Source organism: Phocoena phocoena, chromosome 3, assembly GCF_963924675.1.
Source record: "Phocoena phocoena chromosome 3, mPhoPho1.1, whole genome shotgun sequence".
NCBI classification, from domain to species: Eukaryota; Metazoa; Chordata; class Mammalia; order Artiodactyla; family Phocoenidae; genus Phocoena; species Phocoena phocoena.
The window spans coordinates 160909841-160931496 of record NC_089221.1 but is presented as its reverse complement, the minus strand read 5'-3'; the positions used below and the strand labels follow the sequence as shown (position 1 = coordinate 160931496).

Here is a 21656-nt window from a genome sequence, read left to right as displayed (position 1 = left end):
CAGGTTTTACAGAAAAGCAGCTGATGCCAAACTTAGGAACAAGCGTGTGGTTTCCAGAACTTTCTGTGTGTTGGAACCGTGGACCTGGACTTTCCATTCCCGCCTGATAAAGGCTTTGGTGTGACGGTTTGCAAAACTGCCAGGTGGAGACGGCTCTCTGGGGAGGCCCGGGGCCCCGGCTGGCCCACCTTGTTGAGCAGGAACTCGTCCAGGTACTTGAGCTCGTTGGCGTTGGTGATCTTGCGGAACACCGACTCTCGCCACTTCTCTGACACCGTGATTTTGCCAATCTTGAGGTTCCGGTTCTTCTTCCCTTTGCCTCCTGGCTCCTTGGCGTGCTTCTCGCCGGTGGCGTGGCGGTGCTGGTGGCTGGAGGGGGCTGGGGAGGGGGACGGGAGGCAGGAGAGGCTGGTAAGGGCAGCGGGTTCCTGGGGAGGACTCAGGTTGGCCTCTGGGGCATGGTCACAAGTGCAGAGAACCAGGGCCCTGTGCTGTCACACACTGAGGTCCGCAGCCAGAGAGCGCCTCTGGGGATGGGGACCAGTCCCAAAACCCTGCAACCAGGGCTTGGCCCACAGCTGACTCAAGGCCCCATCTGGGGACGGTCCTCAGGGGCCCCAGTGGCTCTGCTGTCCGTCCCTGAGGCTGCGGGAGACCAACCTTCTAGATTCTTCTTCATGGCGGCGGCTTCCAGTACGACTTGCCCGGGTACTGTGTTCTCTGTCTCCTCTGTGCCCTCCAGGCTGTATTTCTTATCCTTGTTCTTATGCAGGAAAAGTCTCTTAAACGTGGATCTGTAGGACAAAGTAAGGGATTCCGCTTAAGCCTCAGGAAATGAAGGCAGATGTGAGGCCAAAGCAAGGGTCCACTTACTGTCATGAGAAATAGCCCTTGTCTTGGTTATCATTGGAAGGGGATGCCACTAAAAATACGGTTGATCTGTGTGAACTGACAGGGGAGTCCGGCAAAAGAGCGAGATGCTGAGCAGATGTCACAGCGTGACCCCATTTGCATATTAAAAAAAATTACCCCCCCCCCCGTCCCCTCCCCCAAGATTTTTTTATAGGCACAAGGTTAGGGGAAAAAAACCCTCAAAGAATAAATAGCAAATCATGTACTATGGACACTGGGCATGTGATGGGGTGAATGGTGGCTCCACCCAAAAGGTATGTCCATGTGCTAACCCTCGGGGCCTATAAGCATGATCTTATCTGGGAAAATGGTCTTTGCAGATGTGACTAAATGCTATGGACTGAATATGTGTCCCCCCATATATGTATGCTGAAGCCTAACTCTCAGTGTGATGGTATGGGGGGGGTGGGGCCTTTGGGATTAGGTCATGAGGGTGGAGCCATCATGAATGGGATTAATGCTCTTATAAGAGACCCCAGAGAGCTCCTTCACCACTTCCGCCATGTGAGGACACAGCAAGAAGGTGTCTATCAATCAGATACCAAATCTGCTGGCACCTTGATCTTGGACTGCCAGCCTCCAGGTCAGTCTGTGGTGTTTTGTTACAGCAGCCTGAATGGACTAGGACACTAAATGAAGGATCTCAAGATTCTGAGTCATCCTGGATTACCCAGATGCGCTCTAAAGCCGATGACAAGTGTCTTTATAAGAGACAGAAAAAGAGAAGACACCGGGGAGAGATGAATGTCATGTGAAGACACAGGCTGAGATTGGAGGCGGGGGTGATGCAGCCACAAGCCAAGGAATGCCTGGAGCCCCCAGAAGCTGGAAGAGGCAAGGAAGGATCCTCCCCGAGATCCTCTGGAGGGAGACACGGCCCTGCCCACACCTTGATTTCACACTTCCGGCCTCCAGAACCACAAGAGAGTAAACTCCTATTGTTTGAAGACACCCTGTTTGTGGTACTTTGTTTTGGTGGTGGGGTCTCCTGAAAGTAGGGGGCTCTCTCCTCCCACTGCAGCCCGCTCCTCACCGTCCTCATGCTCCCGTCCTGAGTTTGGGTCAAAGCTCCCCTGTCCCAGGGCCCAACCTCTCTGCTCTGTGAACCACCTAGAGCACTGTGGCAGAGGCTTTCTGGGGACAGAGCCTTGGCCCAGTTTTTGCTATCTAAGGACCAAGGAGGGGTTCCCGGATGTGGGGATGGAGAAGCTGGGAGCTGGTTCTCATTCCATAAACAGCCAAATGGACACTGTCTGTCTGTGGCCTCGGAGGAGGTGACCCACACTGGCTCTAGGTTTCAGTGGGAATCATTTCACCCCAATGTGGCCACAACCCGAGCTCCGCATGGGTTTCTCCTCACGGAACTGCTAAGCGAACGTCTCCCCAAAAGAGCTTCATATAAGTGCAATCGGCTTATGGGAATTTCCCGGTGGTTCAGTGGTTAGGACTCTGTGCTTTCACTGCCAGGGCCCAGGTTCAATCCTGGTCAGGGAACTAAGATCCTTCAAGCCGTGTGGCCAAAAAAAAAAAAAAAAGTGAGAAAAGTGTGATCAGTTTAGGAGATCAGACTGCTCCGGGACTGGAGGACCTGGACACCCTGGGTGTCCTCTGGTGGCCTGAGCCCACACCCCAAAACCCCACACTTACTTAGAATCGACGGAGCCTGGGGACAACCCAGCATCTGTCCCCAAGGATGCGTCACCCGACTTCTTCTTCTGGATGGTCAGCTTCTTCGTGCTGGGCTCCCCGTCCATGGTTTCTGCAGAAGGCTGTAGGGGAGGGGGGCTGGGTAAGCAAAGGCAGGCGCCCTCTCCAGAGGGAAGGCGTGGGTCCCGGTGCCACCATGCGTTCTATCCACCGTTCCCTTCTGGTGGTGCTTGGACCCTCAGGGGTGACAGCTGCCGCCTAAAGCTTTACCTGAGTCTTGGTCTGGGACGGGGACGAGAGGAGCTTGGAGACGTCGCTCGTGGATAAGGAAATGCGCCTCTCCCTGCGAGATCACAGAAATGTGGCTTTTACTGACAAGGGTGAGTAGGAGACATTTGGGGTTGCCATGACTGAGAGGGAGAGGGTAGTGCTACTGGCATCTGGTGGGCGGAAACCAGGGATGCTGTTCTACCCCCCACCGTGCCCAGGACGGCCCCCCCACAGAGATCGAGACGGCCCCAGGGGTCCACTGTGCCAAGTCTGAGAAAGCCTGTCCTAGCAAAAGGCCTGCATCTTCCCCCATCTCTTTATTCCTTTGGACAGGGAGCCCTCTGGCTCTGGGACAGGGAGCCCTCAGCCCTCTGGGACAAGAGGCTGGTGATTCGGAGTCACCGATATTTAGCCAACTGGGGTCCAAGTGTGTCGAGAGCTGCTCTTTCAGCCTCTGGGTGCGTGTAATCACTCCCACTGTTGATGAGGAAACTGAGGTCCAGGCAGGCTGGGGAGGCGGGGGGGAACCTCAACCCAAGGGACCACTTTCCACGAGGCTGGAGGTTTTCTGTGTGAACGGGGCTCATTTGGACAGGGGCTTCAGGGTCCCCGGAAGGTGCCTCGTCTTCCCTGAGCCTTTCCCCACCCCCTGGGCCCTTCTTCCTTGGGGCTCCCACCCACCTGGTGTCAGCTCTCAGGCACAGAGCCTCACGCGTTTCTGGGATGCATGGTGCTGCCCCGGTCCTGCTCCAGGCTTTGGCTATGTATCCCCCGACCCTGCCCGCCCACCCCAGCCCTTGGAGAAAGGAGGGTACGGGGCTTACTTTGTGGGCGTGAGGGAGACCCCCTCGGCCCGGTGCCGCTCGCTGAGGTCCAGGGACTGGCTCAGCACGGTGCTGGGGCCAGCGGTCATCAGCTTCTTGCCCCGCCACAGCTCCACGGCGCTGGCCAGCCGCTCGGCGTCTGCGTCCCTGTACCGCTGAATCTGGGTGGAGCCTCCTGGGCTCTCGGGCCTGTCCTGGGCCCTCGGGCCAACCCCCAGCTTGCTCTTGTCCTTGGGAGTCTCCGGGGTGGCACTGGGGGCCGGCACGCCGACCCTGCTGTCCAGGGCCAGGCTGGTGGGTCGTTCCACGTGGCCGGGCCTGGGGCTCCCGCCCTGGGCTTCAGCTGAGACCAGGCTGCCCGGCGTGGGCTGCGGGGGCTCCTTGAGCTGCTTTTCAGGAAGAGCCATCCCTGTGTCCGTCCTCGTGTCCCGAGGGCTTTCATCTTCTCTGTCCTCCTTTCTGTCTTCTGCGAGGCTCTCTTGTGGCTCTAGGACGGCCCTTCTGGAAGGTTCTCTGAGGGCGTGCTCTTCCTTACAGGACTCGATGTGCTTGTTCTGGAGCTTCACGTGCTCCAGCCCCCTCTGCCGGCGTGACTCGCGCTTCTCCCGGCTGCTGGGCACTTTCTCGTGACTTTCGGCTGCGTTTTTCTGGGCTGGGGGCACCTTCTCCGGTTGGGAGCTCTCCACGGGGGACCCGTCACTGGGCCACACCTTGGGCTCCAGCTCCAAATGCTCGCCGTCCTTGGATGGTTCTGGGCCCTGTGAGGGTTCCTGCGCAGCTGCCCAGCCCGGCCCGGTCTCTGCGGTTTCCTGTTTGGCGGCTCGCTGGGCTTCCCTCTCCTTCTCTGCAGCCTTCTGCTTCTCTGCCACCATCTGGCTGAAGCTGGTGGGGGGAAAGTGAAGGGGGTGCTTTCAGGAACAAATCCACCCAGGGCGTTGGGGACCCCTTTTCTACCTGCAGGAGCAGGGGTGGGGGGGCCAGGTGGCACGTGGCGAGACCCTGGCCCTCAGAGATGCTTCTGGAAAGGGAGAACCTCCTCAGTCAGGGAAGGGGGAGACACGGAATGGCCTCTTGTTGTCATGGCCACCTCTGGTTCAGGGGAACCTTTATCAGGTCTGTTGTGGGAGGGATCTGTTCAGAACCCTCTGAATTCCTTTGGGGTCCCTGTCCTGGTGGATTCCCAGGCCTCGTGTGGAGCGGGGGTGAGGGGAGCCCCCTGATGGCTGGTCCTGGTGGCCTGAACCCTCCAGCTCTGAATCCAGGTGCTCTGCCAACCTGCCTGGGGTGGGCAGGTGCAGTGGTGGTGCGGGGGTCCCTGGCAGAGACTGAGTACTGCCAGTGGTGACCTGGGGTTTTGCCAGTAGGTGCCACCTACCAGCCCTGGAGCGTCCCTCTAGGGTCCTGTGTGCCCAGATGGCTAGATGCCTGCCAGCCCCTCCTCAGCCTCCCTGTGTCCAGACAGCTCCACTGGCCAGACGGTGTCTCAGGCAGCCCTTCGGTGAGTGGAATGTTCCGGGCTGGGGGGGGGGGAGCGGGGGGCTTGGTCCCATCCTGCTCACCTCCTGCGCTGCAGGTGCCCCCGGCAGAGGCTCTGCAGGCGGATGATGGCCTGTCTCTGGAGTTGGTAGGCTGCCCGCTGCCGGTAGCCCCTCCACGCGGCCTGGAGGTACACTGCTGCCTGTGTCCTCTCCAGTGCCCGGCGGACGCGGTAGGACCGCCAGCAGGCCTGAGAGTGGAGGGGGCATTCAGGGGCTGGGAGGGCGAGACCCCGGCCACCCCCGCCCCCGGCCCCACGGGCCCCCTCAGGACCTGGATGGTGACGGCCGCCCGCCTCATCTGTAGGAAGTGCCTGCGCTCCAGCACCATCCGGAACCAGCTCTGCAGGAGCAGGATCTTCCGCACGACCTCCCGGTGCAGTGTCTCCTGCAGGGCCTGCCGCTCCGTCTCCTTCAGGAAAACCTAGCGGGGAGTGGGCACAGGCGGGGTCAACGTGGCCTCCAGAACCCCTGTACTCGACAGGTCTGCTCAGCCCACCCCGGGATTACGTGAGACCAAGCTGGTGTGCTGACTGACCTGACCTGACCAAGGGGAGTTTTTTTGTTTTTTTTTTTTAAATATTGAGATAGAATTCCCAGAACATAAAATTAACCATTTAAGGTGAACAATTCAGTGGCATTCAGTACAGTCACAGTGTTGTGTAGCCATCACCTGGATCTCGCTCTGAAACATTTCCATCACCCCAAACGGAGACTCCCTGCCCATTAGCAGTCATTTCCTAACCCCCCTCCCCCAGCCCCTGGCAACCACTAATCTGCTTTCTGTCTCTATGGATTTACATGTTCTGGACATTTCATATTAATGAGATCACACAATCTGTGGCCTTTTGTGTCTGACTTCTTTCACTCGGCATGACGTTTTCAAGGTTCATCCACGTAAGCGTGTATCAGGGCTGAATAATACTCCACTAAGTGAATGGCCCACGTTTTGTTTATCTATCATCTGTTGATGGATACATGAATTATTTCTACCTTTTGGCAAGTGACTAGTGCCGCTATGAACATACATGTACAAGGATTTGTTTGCACATCTATTTTCAGTTCTTTTGGGTTGACACCTAGGAGCGGAATTGCTGGGCCACATGGTAATTCTATAGGATTAACTCGCTGGGGCACTGTGAGGAGACTTGTCACATCTGGTAGAGCCCTGTTGGGGAGCTGCCAGACATTACAAAGGTTACTGACTGGTTCCTGAACATCCTGTGCTATGGTGTGATGGTCTGATGCCTGAGCCCCACACCTTAGGTCTGCCCCTCTGCCTTCCAGGAAGAAATAACGTGCTGGGCCCCAAGAAACGCACTTCCTCAGCAGAGCCCCTTATTTTTCAGTGAGTGGCTTGGGCCATGGGAGGACCCTGTGTGTAGCAGAAGGTGGGGTACAGTTTGCAGCCACCCTGAGGGGTGCAAACACTGACCTTGGTCTTGCCGATTTGGTAGCTCCTCTTATCTATGTCCATCTTCTCCAGTAGGGCAGAGATAACCTCCCTGCAGGGCTGGGCATTCTTGGGCAACAGTACCTGGAACTGCTCCGTGAAATCCTGGGTGATTTTGGCCGAGAAAGGAAAATCTGCGTTAGTGTTTCTGCCACCCGACAAGAAGACGGGGCTCCAGCAATTCCCTGGTCAAGTCGAGTTTCTGAAGGCAAAACTTGGTTTGATGTGAACAGTACTGACAAAGCTAAAATCTTGGACTTTCTGAAACAGTCTAAAGCTTAAGAAAGACTGTCGCAGACATAGAGCACCGATCTTTCAGTCAGTCAGTGAGTGACCACTGAGGACCTGCTGGGTGCTGGCGTTGTTGGGGGGCAGCCAGGAGATGGACCTGCTCTTGGGGGGCCCACAGTCTGGCTCATTAGAAGATTGAACCATAGCTGGAGGCATGTCCCCACACTGCCCTCGCTTTTCTGGCCTCATTGCACGGCATGTGGGATCTTAGTTCCCCAACCAGGGATAGAATCTGTGCCTCCTGCAGTGGAAGCGCAGCATCCTAACCACTGCACCACCAGGGAAGTCCCAAGGTATGCCCTTTTTAAGTAAACAATTATGCCAAATTTTTAAGAGTGAAGCCATTAATGAGACACACCAGCATTTTCTCCCTTTTCGGTAATTTGCCTTTCCTATTTATGTAGGATCAGAAAGATGATATTTCCATTCTGTGGATGAAAAAGGGAGGCATGCCACAATGAAGCCATGTCCCTGAGGCCATACGGGTAAAGCCTGAACGGGGACCAGGTGCTGCCACCTCTGGTTTCAGGCCCAGTGCTCACTCGAGCACCACACAGCTGCTGCCAGCTCCCAGCATGAGCCAGGGGTTCTCAACCTGGGCCATGTTGACCCCTGGGGACATTCAGTGATACATGGAGACATCTTGGGTTGTCAGAACTCAGGGAAATGGTGTTCCTGGCATCTTGCGGGTAGAGGCCAGGGATGCTGCTCAACACCCAATGGTGCACAGGGCGGCCCTCACCACAGAGAATGACCCAGCCCCAAGTGTCAGTGGTGACGTGGTTGAGAAACTGCTGTAATTTGGTCTTCACCAATTTGAGGTTACTGGTGATCTTCTGTGTTTCTAGAAAGCCCAGGGAGTCATCTCTGAAGTCATCACCTCCTTGGGCCTCAGTTTCCATATTGGGAAAATAGGAAGCAGGGCCCCCTTGCTGCTGGTTGACAGAATAAAAGAGCTGGGTATAAAAGTGTGTATTACAGAAGATGCTCAATAAAGGGCCGAGCTGCACAGGGATCTGCTTGTACAGTTCCCTCTTCCCCACTTGGTTTAACACACCTCTTGCGAGGAACTATGTCCCCGACCATGAGAAAAGAATGATCTGGTACAAATGCCAACAGTGCCAGCCAGCGTGAAGAAACCCTAATGGAAAGTAACCTGCCAGGCTCATGCTCCATAGAAGCGCTCTTTCTGGAGGTGGCTAGTAGCCCAGGCAGCCATGCATGTGCATGAGAGCATCCTACCTGGAACGTGTACTTGGCGCTGTAGCCCGACCTCCGGATCCGCACGGTCTCCAGCATGCCTGTGTAGCGCAGCTGCTGCAGCACCAGCTCATCATCGAAACACAGCTCTTTCTGAAACAGGATTGAGCAATCAGGGCAGATGCCTGTAGGTGGCTGGGGACGGGATCCCTGGGAAGAGGTGTCTGGAGTCCCACGTGACTGCCAGCCCTCGGGACTCCAGATAAGGATGCAGTCAGGGCACACCTGTGGGCTGGGGCTGATCTGGGAATGTCCTCAACCTGGCAGGCGTGGGCACCTGGAGGATCTGTTTTTTTTTCTTCCTTGCTCCAGACGTTTTTTTGGGAATAAAGACATGGGGCCACTCAGCAGTGATGCCTAAGGCATTCATCTCTTCTAGAAAACTTGGCCATCTGATCTGCTCTATTCCCTGCTGTCCGGGAGACAGATGCCACTTCTCACTGCCTCACTCAAGATAATTTGCTGCAAAGAGTTATTTCCTAAAGGCCCCTTTCCAAACCTGTTAAACTCATTCTCTGTGCCACGTATCAGGGTGAGTAGTGGGGATTTGGCAGACAGAACACACTGCTGGGCCCCCCGTGGGAGGTGTCACAGGAGAGGGGACCCTGGGCTGAGTCCTGAGGGCCGAGTAGAGGACAGGCGGGGGGGCGGGCAGGGAGCAGCGGGGTGAAGGCCCGAAGGAGGAAGGGGAAGCCGAGGGGTGGACAGGGATGCAGGGAGACGCTTGCTGCTGGAGGGGTGGGGGTGAGGGGGAGGAGGGGGTGAAATGAAGCTGGATCAGTGAGCTTCCAGCCCAGAGCTCAGGGGCCTGGACTCCATGCTGGTGGGGGTTATTTTAAGTGGATAGAGGGGAGGGAATGGCACGAGGGGAGGGATGTCATGATTGGGTTGGGGGGGTGTTTTCTGGTATGTGGTGGGCTCTTGGAGACAAGGGATTCTACTCAATACACTAAAATGATAGCACAGCGCCCCCTAGAGCAAAGAATGATCTGCAGGCACGGCCCATGTCCAAAGCAGGTGCGAGTGTTTCCCGAGTTGCCCAAAGCTGAGGCAAAATCCAAATGGGTGAAGACAGGCCTCATTCTGCCGCTGGTGGAAGGTGGGGAAGGGGGACAGAAATCTCTGAGATGCCACTGGGGGACCAGGAATGGGACGGGAGGGGAGACAGAGTGAGTCCAGGTCCTCGCCTGGGGACGGAAAGCCGTGGCACCTGGCAGGGCCGAGCTGGGCTCTGGACGTTAGCAGAGCGTCCCAGGAGCAGGGGAGAGGCAGGGAAACAGGAGTGGAGACAGAGAGCATGCGTGAACAGAGTCGCCAGGAGGCACTTGCTCAGAGATCGGTTTGTGCCCGGGAGGGAGCCCAGGTCCCAAATGGCCTCCAGCAAAGTCCCTGAGGGGATGGAGTGGCTGGTGGGCCCCCGGGGAGAAGGAAGCCTGGCTGCAAGGGCTGAGCCCGCCACTGTTGGCCCCCACTGGTGCTCTGTCTTTCCAGAAAGTTCAGGATGAGCGGCAGGCTCTGTTGCCTGACTTCAGCCTCTCTCTTCTAGCACATTCTCTGCACTGATTGCCTTTGGGATACATCTGAAGAGCACCCCCGACCTGTCCCTCTTCGGACAGACCGCCATGTTCCAGAGGACGTCTCTATTCTTGGCTGGTCACCAGGTTGCCCCTGCTGCCTCCTGCTGACCCCCTCTACCCCCAGCCGGCTACAGCACACATTTACAGTTCCCGAAACCTGTGTGGACACTTGCTTCCTTGAGGACTCTCCCGACCAACCCTCCCCGCTCCCAGCACCGCCCCCCCCAACAGGAACACCCCTTGCCGAGCCACCAGACCTCGGCTTGGCTTTCACCGCCCCTGAGACGTGGGAGCCCCTCACCTTCTCGGCGTTGGAGCGGATGCAGCGGATGAAGAAGGGCTCTGCCTTCCCCAGCGCCTCCAGGAGCTTATTAAGGGATGTCTGGGGAGAGAGGGGGAAGGTGCTGAGCTGGGAACCCCAAGGACACACTCCTCGGTGGGAGGGGAGCCAGGTCACCTGCCTGTATCGGCGGCGGGGCATCTGTGCTAATGTGGGACATGGGAGGTTGCAGCGTGACATTCCGACCAGAGGCTGTGCTACCCCGGGGAGCCCCCAAGGGAGCTGAGGGGTCCCCATGGCTGAGAGCCACCATCTTCCCAGGGCCCTCCTGCTTCTGTCTCAGTGCGGGGAAGGTGGTGGAACCAGATAGACTCTTTCTTGGATTTAAAACACGGGTCAGCCTCAGAAGGGACCATGGATGCAGTGGCTTTAGTCTCTGGCCTGCTGCTTCCAAAAAGGATTTGTGGTAGTTCCTACATGGGGTAATTAAAAAAAAAAACAAAAAAAAGGGCCAGCGGCCATTGGACCCCACTGAAAAAAAGAAAGAAAGTGTCCCTGAGCTTCCTGGCAACCAGGTAAAAAAAGGGAAACATGACCTAAGGACACAGTTTGGTGGTCACGTCAACACACATGCTGACTCGTGACTCTTTTAACTTGGTGCTTCTCAACCAAGGGTGATTCTGTTACCACAGGGGAATTTGGCAAGATCTGGAGACTTTCTGGTTGTCGTGACTGGACGGCGCTACTGGTATCTGATGGGTGGAGGCTAGCGATGCTGCTAGCCCTCATAGGACGGCCCCCACCACGGAGGATGACCCAACCCCAAACGTCAAGCTGTGACGAGGTCAGGAACCCCCGGGCTAACAGTAGGCTGCCTGTGTCGGGTTTGTTTTGGCCCAGCCACGTGAGTGTCAGGCTGAGTTCAGCGCCGCCTCCTGCCCCCTCGGGCCGCCACCTACCTGGAACTGGGCGCTGATGCTGGGCGGTTTCTTCTTCTTGTGTAGGTGCAGCAGGGACTTGGTGGTGCGGTCGTGCAGGGTCATACTGATGATGAGTTTCAGGGATTTGGAGTCCAGCAGGTTCTAGGATAGAAACACAGGGTCCGGCCTGCCCTCCCAAAGCCCCAGCGGGCACTGGGAGACCTCTCGGACGTCCCCGGAGCCACAACAATGCCCCTCCCAGGTGGCAGCTCTGAGGCTCAGTCTTGGGGTTGTGCTGTCACAGACAGGGTGGGGGCAGGTGGGCCTGGTGGCGGTGACAGGGGGACTGAACCTGGGCTGTGTCCTGTGGATGGCGCTGCCTCCGGGCGGGCCGGTTACAGCCTCTTGTGGCCCGAGTGCCCAGAAGCCAAGAGCTACAGAGTGCTGGCTTCCTTCCTCGCAGCTCAAGGAATGCCAAGCACCCCGTGTTTCCACGTGCGCTCATCCGGCCAGCCCTCCCTCATGGGCCAACCCTTACTGTCACTGACGAGGGGGACTAGCGCTGTCCCACCTGTTGGCCAGACTGAGGGGTTGCTTTATACTCTCCGTCTGCACGCTGTACGTAGAGACTAGACAGAGCGTCTGGGTGCACTTGACCCAAGGCCGGCTGCTGGGGTCTTGGCTGCCAGCGGTGCACAGCTGCCCCCTTCCTGACAGGACCACCCTGGCTGAAGGGCCTCCTCTCCCTGGACGCCCACGAGGTGCTGCAGCCATCCCGCCCTCTGGAGGTGGCTCGCAGCTAAAGACCCCTGATGTGGGGATATGACAGAAGGGTCCCATCGCCTCTCGGCGAGATAAGCTCTGTGGTAAACACTCCTGGGCTCCCCGGGGGATCAGGCTGAGCCCACCTCCTGGTTCAGTCTTGACCCTGCCCAGACTGCTTCCCCCTCCCTCCCCCACTTCGGGTTTCTCCTGGGAGCTCCCCCTTAAACGCCACTTGTGCAGAGATCCCCATCACAGGCCCTGCCTCTAGGAAACCCAAACAAAGACACCTCTGTATCATTTCAACAGGAGACACTGTTTTCTAGAGGGGAAGGGGGAGATGATAGGAAAGGGAAGGAATCAAAGAAGCTTGAGAAGTTAAAAGTCACCTCCCACCGCCCCCCCCCCCCCCCCCGGCCCCAGTTTTCCAGAAAAACTTGAACCAGGCGCTTGCAAGGCAGTGTCAGACGGTGTCGCACGTGTTTACCTTTGGAATGATCTGCTTTTGTTTGATACCTTTACTTTTCCTGTCAAAATATTAAAAATGGTTTTGTGAACAGAAGGAACACGATGTCTGGATCTGGGTTAGTTCAGCAAGCCACACCTTGCGGGTTAGATGGAGTGAGAACAGAGAGAGGAAGAGAGTCCAGAGGCACAAGTGCAACGAGGCCGCCGCCTCGCCGGGGACCTGGTGGGCTCCCCTGCACATGTGTGGGGGACTGCCCCTCCTGTGACTGTGCACACCGGCCTCACTGGGCCAGCGGCTGCCCCTGGGGTGGCAGGAGCACCTGGTCTGGGGGCCACTTGATCTGGGAGCAGAAGGGGCGGCTGGTCATCTACAGGGCAGAGCACAGGGCTGGCTATGGGGGAGCTGGGATCTCACAGGACGATGGTGGGATGCCCCAAATGGGGCTTCGGGACTTCCCAGCTCTATTTGCTACACTTTGGCAAACATCAAGCCGGTCCGCAGAGACCCTTCCGCCCCGGCCCCGGCAGCAGGGCAGGGGTCTATCTCGCAAAGAACTGAGATGGGGCCTGGGTAGGGGAGTCTTTGGACTCGAACTGGCAGAAGGTTAAAAATGAAAGCTGATCTTTTGGCCAAGGGAGGGGGGATGACCCCTACACTCTTATACACTTTATGGAATCTTGCAGAGGAGAGAAAGATTTTTTAAAAAATTGCAGCTTGGCCTGTTTTTAAGACCCACTGAGGAAATGGTTCCCCACAGATTTGCAAGATGCTCGGCTGTGAGGTTCTCTGTGTGTCAGGTTTCATGTTAATCCCGGTGGGGTGGAATAAGGCATAATAAAAATGACTTTGCAAACAGGCTCCACGGCAGGCACAAGCTTTGCTCTCTGCTGGCCTGAGCCCCGAGCGGTTGCGTGTGCCCATTGGTTGAGGCTGCTGCCCACCTGGTATGTGGGTACGAAAATCATCACCCCTGCTTTGCAGACACAGGCCAAATGCTCACAGCACTCAGGTCATGCAGTGAGTTAGTGGGAGGTCCAAACCTAGTCTGTGTGGTTTCTGGCCCTTTGTATCACGTCACGCCCTCCAAAGCAGGGTCACGGGATGCGCGGAGGCCCGCAAAATTGTACACCCTGCTTCTGACGGCTTCTTTATAAGCTCACGGTGGCAAAGGTGGGGGTGGGGCGAGGGGAAGCAAGACTTGCTCTGCACATTTGGGGGCAGAAAATCAGATGCTTCGTGGGGGAGCATTCCTGTGAAGCTGTGCTGGGCACTGGGGAGCTGGCAAGGATTTGGGTCACAGTGCAGACACCAGGGAGGGAGTATCACGAGGACCACTTAGCGACGGCTGGTGTGAGAACAGAACCACAAGACAGCGGAGCGTTTAGGGCGGCTGATTCAGTGTTACAGGAAGCCCACGTGGGCCGGGGGGGGGGGGGGGGGGGCGGTCCAGAGCGGGGAGGCGGTCGTTGCACTTGTGGGGGAGCGGGGGGTGCCCACAGCCTCAGGGGGGACTCACAGGATGAAGGTGCGGGGTTTCTGGAGCCGACTGAGGGACTGGAGAAGCCTACGGGGGTCGTCACCCTGCCAGGGCAATCCTTTGATGGTCTTGATGATTTGGTCATGCAAATCGCTGGGTGGGGGGGAGGGGTGCAGTGATAGAGAGAAGACCAAGTTAGAGCAGCGGGCCCGCCACCTCAGGGTCCCTGGCACGGTCGGGACCGTCCTCAGGCCACTGGAGCCAAAACATGCAGCTGGGGGAAGCCTGAACACTGCCGCCACTCCCTCCTGCACCAAGAAGAGGGCTTCAGCCGGGAGCAGCAGCCCACCCCAAGGAGGCTCCGCCCTCCCGGGAGGCAGGGGGCTGGGGCCACTTCCGGCTGAACAGAGTTTGCAACATGGCATCTCGGATCGCTGGAAAAGGCCTCACGTCTAAGAGCCTTTTGGAGTCTGTAAAAAGTATCAAGGGGCTACTGAAAACAGAAGACCGGGGAGGTCTCTGTGGGAAGCAGCAGATTGGTTTCTCCTGATGGTTCTGTGGGCTGCCTCCTTGTGGGCTTCAAGAAATGCCTTGCGAAGAACAAATTGGAATTCACACACGGATTATCAACCTGGGGCGATGCCGCCCCCTGCCCCCCATCCCCCATGCTTGGCTGTCCTGACTGGGGGAGGGGGCGCTATCGGCATCTGGAGGGTGGAGGCCAGGGATGCCTCTCAATTCCTTGCAGTGCACAGGACGGCCCTACCACAGGGCGACCCAGCAGAGTGCCAAGGGTGAGAAACCCTAGTTGAAGATCCTTACCCCCCAAATTCAACCTTATTATCTTTGTTTTGTTCAGTTGCCGTGGGTTCAGGGCTGAGCATACATTTTAGGTGTGAGGATGAGAATGGCTTAGAGACAAAAATTGAATGCTCGCGAAAAATGTCTAGATGACAAATGTTTTGGATAGAACTTCTAGAAATGAGGTGGCGATGGCTGCAGGATGAGCTGGGACCTTCTCTCTTTTGTAAAAATTCCTTGTTCCAGTTATTTTAAATACATGTTTAAGCTCTGAGCAGTTGGCCTGGGAAGACCCCGATCGGCAGCCCCTTGTCTGTGTTCCATGCACCATGCCCAGGGCCAGAATGGCCACACTTACCTCTGCTCCCTCACCCTCCAGGGAGGCACAGAGCAAAGACAACAGAGGGGTCACGTTTCACCTCCACACCCTGAGCGGTCAGTGCAGCGGCCAGAGCTCCTGATGACAACGAGGCCCTCGGCTCCAGCCCACACCCCCCTGACGTGGCCAAAGCTGGCGAGAGCGCCCCTCGGCTCGCCGATCCCCCTCTTGCTCTGGATACTGCACTGAGCACCTCGGGTGACGGCTCCTCTGGGCGTGCCTCCCTGGTCTTGGGTTCGAAGGCCCTTGCTTCTACTTACTTCTTGCTTTCATAGAAAGCAATGATGTCCTCAAAAGCGTTAATATCGAACTCCTCAGAGCCGTCAAATGAGAAATCTAGCATTGAGCAGCTGAAAGGGAGAATCTGTATAAACTAAATGCGCTCTTGGGGCAGGATTCGCAGCCCGGGGGCCAGGCCCTGGGGAGACCAAGTGGGTCAGGGGCCACTTTCAAATACTGGGACGTGGTTTTTTTTTTTTTTTTCTCTTGCCTCCTTTTGGGTGAAAAAGCTGATTTAAAAATGCACCTTTTTAAAAGCAGGAAAATGACACGCTGCTTTCAGACAAACGACATGGGGTCACTTACCTAGGTGCTAGCTCTACCTCCACACATATGCGTTTGTGAATCTCCTGAGGGAGTTTTTATTATAAAGTGTTCAAAAATAAAACGACTTTTTCATGTTTTGAAGTTTAGTGACTCGCTCCTGGGGAATTTGTTGAGTCTTGAGAAAGAGATTGGGGACTCAGCTGCCCCAGGGCCTTTGCACATGCTGCCCCCATGGCTAGCACACCCTGCCTGCCTTGTCTGGCCCAAGTGGTCCCTTCTCAATGTAGCCTGCCTCTCTCAGGCTGCCAGAAGGGTCCCTCCCCTGGCTTTGTCATGGCCTCAGACGTCTGTCCAGTGTAGCCTTTTTTAATCCTGGAAGCACAAGCCTGCTCACTTTTACACTCAGTAGCAACTGGGGTACGTGGAGGACCCTTGGCCATTGCTAGGTGGCCACGAGACACCCTTATAGGCAATGGTGCATCTGTGTTTCTGACTGAGAGTGAAGGAACTTAGCTGATCGGCTTTCGGGACACCCCAGGCAGGCTAAGGGCGGAAGTGCTCTTAAATCAAGCTTGTTGCTCTGTGAGACCAGCAGCCCTTTGGCCCCACCCGCCAACGGTCATGACCAGCCATGAAAAGCTCCTTTGTAAACTGAGCTGCCCACGTCCCCCTAACGCAGATGATGCACGAGGCCTGCCTCGCAGAAATGCGGCCACCAGATGCCGTTACTTCTGGGTCTTTCTGGTTCAAGCGGCTGCTGTGTTCCTTATTCTGGTCAACCCCGACCTGGGTTCAGAGTGTCGGGTTTCTGGTGCCATTTTAAACAATGCCGCTGACTACTGGCTTCACTTGGGATAAATCAAGGTCTCGCTCACCGGTACAGTTTTTCCGATGGGGTGCTGGCTCCTCTCTGCAGCTCTCCCAGGTGACCTCGGGCACCAGAGCTGCCCAGACCTGCTGGGGACACAGAGCAGATGAAGTTTGGGGGGTGGGGGTCGCTTGTAGCTGAAGGGCTTTGTAACTTTTCCATGGAGGCTGTGATCCTGACTTGAGCCCGTTTAAAAAAAAAAAAAAGAAAAGGGCCTGACACTCAAATTTGGGCAGAACGGGGAACCGTGAAATGTTCCATTCCCCACAAAACAGCATCATCTATTTCCTACTGCTCATAAAGGCTTTAACCTTTTGGTCCTCCTTTAATCGACACCCTTCCTAAAATGCCGTGGTCGGTATCTCGAGCTGATTGACCCTGGGGGAGCCACTCAGCTCTTCTGGGCCTCAGGTTATCCTCACAGAAAAGTGGTGACACACCTTCCTGCCTTGTGCGGATGAGGTTAACTTATACACCCCGCTACAGACTTTCAGACTGGGACGATAAAAGACCTTGGGAGCTAATTTACAACAGCCAAGGCATGAAAGCAACCTAAATGTCCATCAACTGAATGGATAAAGAAGATGTGGTATATTTACACAATGGAATATTACTCAGCCATAAAAAAGAATGAAACAATGCCATTTGCAGAACATGGATGGACCTAGAAATTATCATACTAAATGAAGTGAGTCAGACAGAGAAAGACAAATTTTATATGCTATCACTTATATGTCGCATCTGAAAAATAGTACAAATGAACTTATTTACTAAACAGACTCATAGACATAGAAAACAAACCTATGGTTACCAAAGGAAAAGGGTGGCGGGAGGGATAAATTAGGAGTTTGGGATTAGCAGATACAAACTATTATATATAAAATAAACAACAAAGTCCTACTGTATAGCACTGGGAACTATATTCAATATCTTGCAATAAACTATAATGGAAAAGAAAAAAAAAAAAAAGAGTTTGGGGAGCCAGATAGAAGTGCTGGTTGTACAACCTTGGGAATGTGCTAAATGAAATGAAAATTTACACTTTGCAATGGACTATGAGTGTCCTCTTCTCAACAGTGACCTGGGGACCCTCCTACCTGCAGCCTTTTCAGCCCTCTCAGCCCGCAGGCGCCCGGCCTCCCGGAGCACGGCCATGGCCTGGATGGCAGCCCGGAGCACCGCCCAGCGGAACACGGCCACGGGGTCCATGCCGATGAGCTCCCGAACATAGGAGCTGTCGCTGCCCCGCAGGAGGGCCACTATGTCCGGCCGCATGTAGTCCATATTCTTCTCCCGGAAGTCCTGGTGGGGGGAGGCAGGAGGGATGATGGAGGCAGGTGGTCCCTTGCCAGTGCTGGCCGAGGCCCTGGGGGCCAGCATGGGAAGGACTAGTGGGCAGTGCATCTCAACAACAGAGACGTGGCTCCTGCCGTGGAGCCCTCGACAGTAGAGCCAGGGGTTTGACGCCAGGTCCGAGAGCCCTGGAACTTCGCCCAGCAAAAGCAATAAAGAGGAGGAACAGGGCTTCCCTGGTGGTGCAGGGGTTAAGAATCCGCCTGCCAATGCAGGGGACACGGGTTCGAGCCCTGGTCCAGGAAAACTCCACATGCCGCGGAGCTACTAAGCCCGTGCGCCACAACTACTGAGCCTGCGCTCTAGAGCCCACGAGCCACAACTACTGAAGCCTGTGCACCTAGAGCCCATGCTCCGCAACAAGAGAAGCCACTGCAATGAGAAGCCCCAATAGCAACGAACAGTAGCCCTCACTCGCCTCAACTAGAGAAAGCCTGTGCACAGCAATGAAGACCCAATGCAGCCAAAAATAAAATAAATAAATAAATGAATAAAAAAAAAGTTTAAAAAGAAAAAAAAAAAAAGAGGAGGGACAGAGCAAGTGCCAGAAGGAAGGGGCCTCCAGGGTACCCACGCCGTCCCCTTCCCGCCTCCCAGGCAGAGCGTGACTTGACTGATGACGGCAGCGGATGGCTGCGTACCTTGATCTGATATTTCACTTTCCCTGCGAAGTGCTGAATGATGAACGCCGGCTCCATGACGGGGGTGCCGAGGAAGTACCTGTTGTCCTCATGCTGCTGTTTGAACTTGGCCAGCAGGGTCTGGCTCGTGGCGTGGGGAAAGCTGGGAAGAGGATGCAAGACCTTTTAACTGCAGGAACCGCGGCCGGTCACCCACTCTGCGTTGCAGGTCGCGGGCCCTCCGTGGATGAGGTGGGCGGGTGTTTGGGCTCCTGCAGGCTGAGCACGGGGCCGAGGGCCGGGAACCTGCCACCTGGCTTGAAGAGGCCGCGAGCAAAGTGATGCACTTGGGGCTGTGGAGCAAACTTGGATCAGGCAGAGCAGACCGGCGCTCACGCGAACGTGCGGTCCGGGCAAGACTGGGACCTGGGCCTGCCGTGGGCAGCTCCTGGAATAATCCCAGGGCGGGGTGACGTCTGGTCTCAGGTCCATCTGCCCCTGGGTGCTGTGTCTTGGAGTGGGTCTTGCCTGTGTTCCTCTGTTAGGGGGAGGGCCCGGCAGAATGGGATAAAGCAGGGAGGGGGGCTGGGGGCAGGATAAGGGAGCCGTTGTACCTGGCTATTTTGGCCTCCCAGGAAGGAAATGCCACAGCCAGCTTTGGCATTCCCAGCCTCTGCCCAGCCTCACCGCAAAACATGGGCAGAAAGACGTGCCTCCAAATCCCCGATGCCTGGCTCTGTGGCTTAACAGGGGGCAGGGGAGGAGATTCTCTGTAGCTACAAGGCACATCATTGCCAGGGCCAGGGTGTGGAGCGTGAGAGATCCATTCACTCAGTTGTGGAAATAAATAACATTTTAACACACTATTTTAGAAAATTCAATTCAAGCCTTCTCCGCCCCTGCCCCCATTCCCCCAACTCCATGATGAACTAAAATAGCAAGACTTTTTTTTTTTTTTAAAATAGCAAGATTTTCAACAAAGACAAATCCGACTCTGCTCAGCCCCGCCCTGTCTTGCACACTTCCCCCAGATTCGGCTCTGGGAGTTTCCTGGGAGTGATGATTTAGCTCTTCCTAGCACCCTGCCTCTTCCCTTGTCTGAACATTCTCTCCACAGATCCTGGCCTAGGATGGATGTGTCCTGTCCTGGATGGGACTTGGTCTGAGACAGGAGGTATGCCTGATTCACACCAGCCCTGAGGGGACTTCAGCAGCAAACAAGGGGCCTGATAAAGTGGTTGATAAAAAGACTGTCCACATCCGGACCCCCAGAACCTGTGAATGTGACCTTAGATGTAATCAAGTTAAGATGAGGGCATCAGGGGGAAATTCCCTGGCAGTCCAGTGGTTAGGTCTCGGAGCTTTCACTACCGAGGGCCCGGGGTTCAACCCCTGGTCGGGGAACTAAGATCCCACAAGCTGCGTGGTGGTATGGCCAAAAAAAAAAAGGGAGGTCATTAGGGTTGGCACTAATCTAGTAGGACTGGAGTCCTTATAAGAGAGGATGAGACAGAAAGAGAGAAGATGATGTGACTACAGAGGCAGAGATTGATTGGAGTGATACAGCCACAAGCCAAGAACACCTGGACCCCCAGAAGCTGGAAGATGCAAAGAAGCATCCTCCCCTAGAGCCTTTGGAGGGAGGGTGGCCCTTCCCACACTTTGATTTCAGCCCACCAATACTGATTTTGGACTTCTAGTCTCCAGAACTGTGAGAGAATACATTTCGTTGGTTTAGTCTGTCTGCGATTTCAGGAGCTCTGGCTGGGTGACCAAGCATGAAGCACCTTAAAAATACCTTCTCCAGCCTTCATTGTGTCCTGTGGACGAGGGGCGGCAGACTTGGTGGAGAGTCTCGCATCTGGGCCCGATTCCACGCCCTGCCCTTTGCAAGGACGCACCAAGCCCATGCCCAGTTTCTAGATTCAGGTCCCCCAATACTTTCCCGAGGACTCCCAGGAGGGTGTGTTTCCAAGTTCACAGCTATCTCGAGTGTTAATATTTCTGTGGTGGATGGTACTGTATTTTGCAAACGTGAGGTCAGGATTTGTGGCCGCGTGAGTCTGAGCAACTTGGAAGTTCTTGGGATGGTATGGATTTGGGGTGAGGCTCTGGGGCTGCAGAGCCGGAATGGTGCCCGGGTCTGCGGACGCACTGGGCCGTGGACACTCACTTGCTCTCTTCATCCAGGAGATAGAAGAGGCCGGTGGGCTTCTTGCTGATCAGATGTATGCAGCCAACGTTGTCCGTGTAGTCGATGTTGTGCCACGAGATCCCTTCGCTCTGGTACTCCTCCTGCAGGGTTCGAGGGGTATCCGGTAAGTTCATCATTTCATGGACATGTTAATATTTACGTAGCACACGTCATATAAAAAACATATTTTATTTACGCATGCTTGTACATATTTAAATATAAATGTGCAAATAACATAGAATGCACATTAATGTACCAATAGGAATATAACAAGAAAACTATAAAATTATTCAATAAATGAACAGTTAGCCACAGGAATGCACATTGCCAAACATCTACAGTAGGTCCCCTACGTACGAACCTTCAAGTTGCGAACTCGCAAAGATGCAAACGTGCATTTGCATGTCCCATCACTTAAGTTAGTTCACGTGTCTGGCGTACATTGTCACATGCGTGCATCCTCTACAAGTGGTTGTGCAGCTTGCCCTCCGTCTCCTGTTGCTGAGGATCCTTCAGCTCTACCACCTCCCACCTCCTCTCCCTCCTCCAGTCAGTAACCCTTCTTTCCTGTTCACTCGATGCCAGCCCCTGTATGCCAGCTGTTGTACTGGACTAGTGTACTTTTCAAGGTACTGTGCTGTAAGATTAAAAATGTTTTCTTTATTTTTTGTGTTTGTTTTTTTTTTTAAATGAATTTATTTATTTTTGGCTGCATTGGGTCTTTGTTGCTGTGCACGGGCTTTCTCTAGTTGCAATGAGCGGGGGCTACTCTTCTGTGCGGTGTGCAGGCTTCTCACTGTGGTGGCTTCTCTTGTTGCGGAGCACGGGCTCTAGGCGCGCGGGCTTCAGTAGTTGTGGCACGTGGGCTCAGTAGTTGTGGCTCGTGGGCTCCAGAGCGCAGGCTCGGTAGTCGTGGCGCACAGGCTTAGTTGCTCTGCGGCATGTGGGATCTTCCCAGACCAGGGCTTGAACCCGTGTTCCCTGCATTGGCACGTGGATTCTTAACCACTGCGCCACCAGGGAAGGCCCTGTTTGTTTGTTTTTTATGTATTATTTGTGTGAAAAGTATTATAAACCTATTACAGTACAGTACTATATAGCCAATGGTGTTAGTTGTATACCTAGGCTAACTTTGTTGGACTTAACGAACAAATTGTACTTACAAACGCGCCCTTGGAATGGAACTCATTCATAATGTAGGGGATTTACCGTATCACA

At 55.2% G+C, this 21656-nt stretch overlaps 1 protein-coding gene across 1 annotated transcript in view; it reads right to left on the bottom strand.

Moving 5' to 3' along the window:
• Positions 1 to 21656, bottom strand: part of MYO9B (myosin IXB) — a 71590-nt gene that overhangs the window by 8703 nt on the left and 41231 nt on the right. The window contains exons 10-26 of the mRNA XM_065873332.1: positions 20418 to 20539; positions 18266 to 18407; positions 17369 to 17573; positions 16279 to 16357; positions 13717 to 13830; positions 12219 to 12258; positions 11009 to 11131; positions 10071 to 10151; positions 8175 to 8285; positions 6624 to 6746; positions 5463 to 5612; positions 5213 to 5379; positions 3654 to 4535; positions 2830 to 2902; positions 2560 to 2681; positions 661 to 794; positions 189 to 379 (exon numbers count right to left, since the gene is read on the bottom strand). Coding sequence (XP_065729404.1) covers positions 189 to 379; positions 661 to 794; positions 2560 to 2681; positions 2830 to 2902; positions 3654 to 4535; positions 5213 to 5379; positions 5463 to 5612; positions 6624 to 6746; positions 8175 to 8285; positions 10071 to 10151; positions 11009 to 11131; positions 12219 to 12258; positions 13717 to 13830; positions 16279 to 16357; positions 17369 to 17573; positions 18266 to 18407; positions 20418 to 20539 — 2859 coding nt within the window. The remainder of the gene's footprint in view (positions 1 to 188; positions 380 to 660; positions 795 to 2559; positions 2682 to 2829; positions 2903 to 3653; positions 4536 to 5212; positions 5380 to 5462; positions 5613 to 6623; positions 6747 to 8174; positions 8286 to 10070; positions 10152 to 11008; positions 11132 to 12218; positions 12259 to 13716; positions 13831 to 16278; positions 16358 to 17368; positions 17574 to 18265; positions 18408 to 20417; positions 20540 to 21656) is intronic.